General features: G+C 36.0%; 1 protein-coding gene across 1 annotated transcript in view; it reads right to left on the reverse strand.

The window, feature by feature from the left end:
- Nucleotides 1-8320, reverse strand: part of LOC107551832 (glutamate receptor ionotropic, delta-1-like) — a 152021-nt gene that overhangs the window by 63621 nt on the left and 80080 nt on the right. The window contains exons 4-5 of the mRNA XM_016233584.1: nt 4598-4771; nt 1029-1190 (exon numbers count right to left, since the gene is read on the reverse strand). Coding sequence (XP_016089070.1) covers nt 1029-1190; nt 4598-4771 — 336 coding nt within the window. The remainder of the gene's footprint in view (nt 1-1028; nt 1191-4597; nt 4772-8320) is intronic.

The raw sequence follows: 8320 nt of genomic DNA on the forward strand, positions 1-8320 counted from the left end.
TCCCCTTTTAGAAAAAAGGAAAAAAAAAAGTTTTACAAAAAAAAAAAAAAAAAAAAACTACATACTTCTTAAACAACACTGTTAAGCCCATATATTTTGATTTATTAACCTTTTTAATAGACGTTATTTGAAGCTAATTTTTCTGGGAAAGGAATCTTAATGTTTTCGGTCACACTTTATTTTAAGGTCCAATTTTCGCCATTAACAAACTATGGATTTTGACTCAATAAACTCCTAATTTGCTGCTTATTAATAGTTGTTAAATTTAGGTATTGTGTAGAATTAAGGATGCAGATTATGGCCATGCAGAATATGTGCTTTAAAAGTACTAACAAACAGCCAATATGTTAATAATAAGCATGCTAATAAGCAACTAGAAAATTGGTCCCTATACTAAAATGTTACCATGTTTTCTTTACCAGTCTAGAGTGGTGTGAGTTGCTCAACACTTAAAAAGCATCATCATGAAAGGCTTACAGCTTTGACTTCAGATCAAACAATGGTCTGACTGTATAGGGGCGGCGAAAGGTTCAGAGACAAATCTATCAGTGGCATGTCCCTCTCAGGGCCGATTAGAGGCTTTCTGCAGTTCTGTGTGGCTCATATAATGTTAAAAGTCTGTGAAATTGAGGAACACACACTAGACCGCTTGCTGCCCCAGGGAGCTCACAGAGACGCATTGGCTGCTGCGGCCACCGCATCAACTATTGCACAGCTTTCAGTAGCCCCTAAGAGAGCTCTGTGTGAGGGCAATCAACAGCTATCTCAGCTTGACCGCTGTGCTGGTATTCAAGAGAAATGTGATTGCAGCCGTGAGAGGGGAAGACAGGAAACAACCTAGATGAAAGCAATTTGCATTTCAAAAAGCCATGTGTCTGGGACCTGATGTAAAGCAAAAGAAACTATCATCTTGTCACAGTTGCTTTTATTCAACTACTCTCCATCTTGCCACTTCTAGTCTTGCGTGATATCCCCCCAACAGTGTGACATGCAGCACTGAAAAATTCCTAACATCAAACACATCGTACCTTTTGGATCGTCTCCAGCATGGACCAGCCTCCGTTCCAGGGCTTGGTTGACTTCCTGATGCAGTTGAGGCTGGCCATACTGTGCCACTTCCGATCTTCTAATTTCCGATAGAATGCATTGGCCAGCATCAACACGCTGTCATAAAGGTACAAATTGGACACCTGAAATCAAAAGGAAAAGAAAATAGTGATGCATTAAAATTATTTTTACAAAAAAAACAAAATTATGTTTTCATTTAGCTGAAACTATATGAAATAAAATAAAGTGGTAACACTTTATTTTAGGGTCTCTTAACTAGTTGCTTATTAGCATGCATATTACTAGAATATTAGCCATTTATTAGTACTAATTAAGCACATATTAATGCCTTATTCTACATGACCTTATTCTACATTCCTAATCCTACCCAATACCTAAACTTAACAACTACCTTACTAACTATTAATAAGCAGCAAATTAGGAATTTATTGAGGGAAAAGTCATAGTTAATAGTGAATAAGTGATCCCTATTCGAAAGTGTTACCAATAAAGTATTTAATAATTATTTAATCACAATTTTTAATAATCAACACAAATAAAAGTGCATTTGCATTGCACATGTCTTTATATCAACTCTTTATTGATATAATTATGTTATTAATGAGGTAAATGTTACATTACATGGTATATTGTTTACAAACTGATTTATTGACATCTTTCCACGCTTCAAACTAATTATAAGTGATTACAGACATAATACATTTCAGTAAGTTGTATTGTTTCCTTCACCATACCCTCTGTTCTGATGCTCATTCATACATATATATGAAACCTAAAAGACTTACAGTTCCCTTACGCAAGTTCACTAGGCGATCAGTATCTGAAACTATGGGTGCGATGAGGGTCTGAAGCACGTGTACAGCCACTAGCAAAAGCTTAGTGTCATGACCAGAGTCGACTAAGCAAGACAGGTCCTGATGCTTTGGTGCTTAGGAACATGAGGGCAGGCTCCCACAAAGAAAACTGTGGGATTCTCAGAGATGCTCACACATATTTCCTTGATGTCCTCAAGGGGCTGTTTAGCTAAACCCGCAACAGGTGTTTCAGGGAGGCATCAGTTCCTACCTGATGTTTTACTGCTACTGCATGCAAAAAGGCTTTCAGAGTGCAGTACCTGTCCCTTTGTCCGAGGGTGTTAGGACACAAGAGGTTGTTATAGAAGCTGCCCCCCATAGAATGGCTGGGCACCTACTATATAACAGTTACCTTGCTTCCAGTGTTCAGCCTCTCCCTGCTGTTGAGACATTTCAGTGTGCCGAAAGGAGAATTTTAAACCCCTATTAATTTAACACCCATTTTCCAACCATTTGGCTATGTAGCGGCTTCTGTCAAATGTGTCACCCTGGGATCTTCGGACCGTGGACAAAGGATACAGGAACCAATTTTAGGGGTGTCCACCGGTCTCTCATTTTATGCTTGGGGCTGGCATTGGATGAATTTCTGACCCTTAAGGTGGTTCTTTTGTTAAACTTAATGGGTCTTATAGGCCAGATTACTTACCAAAACTATTATTATTATTATTATTACTAATTTATATATTTTTAATTTGATTATTTTTTATATTATTTTTATTAAAAAAACACTTTTTATATATATATTTTTTTTTTTTCCAAGAAATGACCTTCAAAATGTAATTCAAGTTATGAGCTGTACGCTTCAACGATGCATACTCACTCCAGCACACTTTCTGCTGAATGTGCATCAAGAAGTGTCATCTGTCCATGACCCACCGGATTCAAATCAAACTTTCATGGCCATTTCTCATCCAAGTATTACATTTGCTGAGTGTTACAACCTGCTAGGTGTCAGTTATCATCCCAGCTGATGTATAAAACATAGTACCTGTCCCTACTGTACAGACAACCGCTTCCTGATCATTGAATGACAGGCATGCTAGTTGAGCTGACAGGTCCATACAGGAAGACATTTGTCACACTTTGCTGGAACTGACCATCAGCTAAGGCACGTTGGAGGCATTAGCAAAAGCTGTGTGGACGACTCCAGTGATTGCTTGTTTCTTGAGTGACAGGGAAAGGCACACAAAGGGGGATGCTTGTATTGACAGTGCAGATTTGCAGACGGAAAGCTGACAGGTTTGTTACTGCTGTGAACTAGTGGTTTGCTTGTCAAGGTGATTAAACATCAAAGAACATTTAACCCTAATTTTCATGAATAATTGAGGTGTAAGCCCCCAGAGTACGTGCAGTGCAAAGCTCAGCCATCTGTTCCGTACTATAAAACTAGTGTTCATGTGGGTTCAAGGGGTTCAAGCAGATATGTGGACGTCACAGCAGAGGAGGAAAACACTTGGACACAATAACTGGGTTTGTGGTTAATTGTATAATAAAAGGGTATTGCAAATGAAAATGAAATCTATGTTTCAGTTGTTACACACACACACACACACACACACACACATAATATTTAGTAAAATCTTTCAGTCCCAAGCTACACCCATGGTAATACCTGCTGAAATACCAGCTTTGCCATTACAGAAATAATTTCACAATTTTGCAATTTTTACTGTAATTTTATTGAATAAATGCAGCCTTGGTTATCATAAGAGACTTCTTTCAAAATTAATTAAATAAATAACAGCATCTCAGAGAATGCATAAAAACAAACTATTGTGAAAAAAAAAAAAAAACACTTTTAACTAAAATTAAAACGAGGAAACCCTGCATAAGGGCACGTTAAAAATGAATAAATTGGCAATAAAAGGTAAACAAACACTGTTTTAGCAAAGAGTCTGTGTCCCCATGTCTTTAAAGTTTGAAAATCCCTGATCTTAACTTTGCTTGTTTTAAGAGGTTTGTTTGAGACTGCATATGGATTTGATCTCCTATAATGCATCAGCAACCTGATGATGATGTTGTTTCTATGGTTACTGACCTCCAGCGACTGCAGATAGCCCTCCTGAGGGTCGCAGAGCAGTGAGGAGATACGGTGGTTGTTATTGCAAATGAAAATGAAATCTATGTTTCAGTTGTTACACACACACACACACACGCACACGCACACACACACACACACACATAATATTTAGTAAAATCTTTCAGTCCCAAGCTACACCCATGGTAATACCTGCTGAAATACCAGCTTTGCCATTACAGAAATAATTTCACAATTTTGCAATTTTTACTGTAATTTTATTGAATAAATGCAGCCTTGGTTATCATAAGAGACTTCTTTCAAAATTAATTAAATAAATAACAGCATCTCAGAGAATGCATAAAAACAAACTATTGTGAAAAAAAAAAAAAAAAAAAACACTTTTAACTAAAATTAAAACGAGGATATATATATATATATACCCTGCATAAGGGAACGTTAAAAATGAATAAATTGGCAATAAAAGGTAAACAAACACTGTTTTAGCAAAGAGTCTGTGTCCCCATGTCTTTAAAGTTTGAAAATCCCTGATCTTAACTTTGCTTGTTTTAAGAGGTTTGTTTGAGACTGCATATGAATTTGATCTCCTATAATGCATCAGCAACCTGATGATGATGTTGTTTCTATGGTTACTGACCTCCAGCGACTGCAGATAGCCCTCCTGAGGGTCGCAGAGCAGTGAGGAGATACGGTGGTTGTTCCTCATACAGCTCACACTGCTATCCTTCCAAAGAGGGAAAATCTGCCTGACGACGGTCATCCTTCCCAAGGAACTGTGGGCCAGCTCCATAATCTCAGTATCACTGATCTCCTAAACTCACACAGAAACAAAATACAAAGAAATTATGCTTCTTTATGAAACAGGCCGAATCACAGTCATGCTGATATCACATGGCTACTGTGTGATATTGCTCATTTATCTATTGTATATTACATTGATAAATAATCTATATTGTTTGAAATAAAAAAAGTATATCTTTAGAATAGGGAACACATATTGACTATTAACTAAGAGTGTTCCCTTAATAAACTCCTACAGTAAGTTAAGTTTAGATATGGGATCTAGAACATGGTCATGCAGAATAAGGCATTAAATATGCTAATAAACAGCTGATATGCTACTAACATGCATGCTAATAAACTAGTTAATACTGAGAATCGGACTTGCTACCACTAAAAATAATGTTCTACCATGAAAAAAAGATATGTCATGAATCACTTTTTTAAACAATAAGATAATATATTTTTTTCCCTGAAATGTTGTGTTTCAGATCTAATATAAATAAATAAACAAAGTAGGGTTTAATTGGGTTTAAACTGTCTAGGGAGCTGTCTACTAGTATTTTAAGGGATCATACTTCTGGATAAGATATGTCATTTTAGACAAATTCAAAGGCAACATTGCATTTAGCCTTCACGAGTCAAGAAATTATGATTTTAAATATTAACATTTCTTTCTTTAAAAATGAAGGGGGAAAAAATCATCATAATTAAATTAAATCTTGCCAAATATTTGATTGTGCTATAGGCTATATGGTTTGCCTGTATTATGCTGTTAGCTTAGCAGAATGCTAACATCAAACTCAGTTAAAAAACTAACTGTAGATCAAGACTCATGTGCTTCACATGAGAAGTGCTGTTTGTCTGGTGCACACCAATATAGAAGGTTTCATATCAGTCACTTATAAAGGTCCATTCCTTTTAGGATGCTGCCTGTGGATGACTGTGGTGACAGGGGAGGGGACATGTTCGGTTCACTTAGTTTTGTCGTGGCCACGACATATTAACTCATGGTAACATGATAATATATCATGGCCACAATATATTAATTTGTGGAAACGTCATATTGACATGATAATGGGAACGTGATAATACTGTATGTCATGGGCACGAGATAATTTTGTAGTGGAAACAACATCCTTATGTAGTCGCCACACGTAGTGAAGTCATGGCCTCGAGATGCTATGTTGAGGGAACAACATAATTTTCTCGTGGCCACGAGGTTAATGCGTAAAACCTGCGTGACCATAGCAACCCGATATTATCAGAGATGGATTTATTAATATTTTATTTTGAATTAAGAAATGATTATATTAATTATTATTGAAATTATTACATTATTCAACTATTATATTAAACATAGGCCTTGGCTGTATTGAGCGCGATGTAGACAGCATTCGAACAAGGTTTAACATGAATAAATGTTAAAGTACATAAAATAAAATAGGCCTTCAAGAAAACATTTTTTATCCATCCCACACTCTTGTAAGTCTTTTTCCAGTAATATTTGTATTTTATTATTATTATTATTATTAGCTTATATTATTGATTATATTTTAATATGTTTTTTTCCTCTTTATTTTGATCTCTTTACTTAACATCATGAATTGTTCTGTAAATAATAGCCTACTGTAAATGCTTGACATGCTAATAAAGCTTTGATTATGCTGACCGGAATTTTTTTACTGGAATACAGTTTAAAGGTTGAATTATATATATATATGTTTAATTTTATTTCGGCTAATTATTAGACTATAATTATAAATACTATAGTGTTTTGTTGAGGAATGACTCATTCACGTAGTTTCATTTGTAAATGAAAACACAACATGCTCATTTATCACCACACATGGGCATAAATACAATCATAAAGTCAAAACTTTATTGGCATAATTGCCAGGTGTTTAGTATTTGCAAAATATATCGTAGCAAATACTAGCATAATTATACAGAACATTAATTAGGTAAAGTGATAAACAAATTGAAAGGGGAAATAAGCATATATAACAACACAATATAAAAATATAGCCCTAACAAGTTAATATAATAATAATACTAACAATAATAATAATAATAATAATAATAATAATATTAAATTAAATGTTCAATGTTAATAAAAAATATTTTATACATTTCTAATAATCCTGGGTTTTATGGCCACACAGGTTTGTTTACGCATTAAACTTGTTTCCTCAAAATAAAAGAGAAACGAATTAACATCGCATGGCTACGACATAAGGATGAACCGAAGTGAACCGAACATGTCCCCTCCTGGTCACCATAGATGACATATATCAATATCAACAGCTCAATATGTTTTTGAAAGTCATAAGTTTATATATATATATATATATATATATATATGTGGTGCCCTGGACTGGCCACTTGAGGGCGCTCTCCTGTTTTTGTGTTATATGTTGTGAACACCATTTCCCACAGTCCCTTGTCTGTCATTCTGCCTGATCATTAGCACCTGTTTATTATTTCCGATCATTATCACCTGTTAGACATTTACTCATTATCCCAGCTATACAGTGGTGTGAAAAAGTGTTCGCCCCCTTCCTAATTTCTTTTTTTTTTTGCATGTTTGTCACACTTTAATGTTTCAGATCATCAAACACATTTATATATTAGTAAAAGATAACACAAGTGAACACAACATGCAGTTTTTAAATGAAGGTTTTTATTATTAAGGGAAAACAAAATCCAAAACTACATGGATTTACCTGTGTAAAGTGTTTGCCCCCCAAACCTAATATCTGGTTGGGCCACCCTTAGCAGCAACAACTGCAATCAAGCGTTTGCAATAACATGCAATGAGTCTGTTACAGCGCTGTGGAGGAATTTTGGTCCACTCATCTATGCAGAATTGTTGTAATTCAGCCACATTGAAGGGTTTTCGAGCATGAACCGCCTTTTTAAGGTCATGCCACAGCATCTCAATAGGATTCAGGTCAGGACTTTGACTAGGCCACTCCAAAGTCTTCATTTTGTTTTTCTTCAGCCATTCAGAGGTGGACTTGCTGGTGTGTTTTGGATCATTGTCCTGCTGCAGAACCCAAGTTCGCTTCAGCTTGAGGTCACGAACAGATGGCCGGACATTTTCCTTCAGGATTTTTTGGTAAACAGCAGAATTCATGGTTCCATTTATCACAGCAAGTCTTCCAGGTCCTGAAGCAGCAACCCAGACCATCACACTACCACCACCATATTTTACTGTTGGTAAGATGTTCTTATTCTGAAATGTAGCGTTACTTTTACGCCAGACGTAATGGGACACACACCTTCCAAAAAGTTCAACTTTTGTCTCGTCAGTCCACAGAGTATTTTCCCAAAAGTCTTAGGGATCATCAAGATGTTTTCTGGCAAAACTGAGACGAGCCTTTATGTTCTTTTTGCTCAGCAGTGGTTTTCATCTTGGAACTCTGCCATGCAGAACATTTTTGCCCAGTCTCTTTCTTATGTCATGAGCACTGACCTTAACTGAGGCAAGTGAGGCCTGCAGTTCTTTGGATGTTGTTGTGGGGTCTTTTGTGACCTCTTGGATGAGTCATTGCTGTGCTCTTGGGTTAATTTTGGT

The sequence above is a fragment of the Sinocyclocheilus grahami genome, unplaced genomic scaffold, assembly GCF_001515645.1.
Source record: "Sinocyclocheilus grahami isolate Dianchi unplaced genomic scaffold, SAMN03320097.WGS_v1.1 scaffold435.1, whole genome shotgun sequence".
NCBI lineage: Eukaryota > Metazoa > Chordata > Actinopteri > Cypriniformes > Cyprinidae > Sinocyclocheilus > Sinocyclocheilus grahami.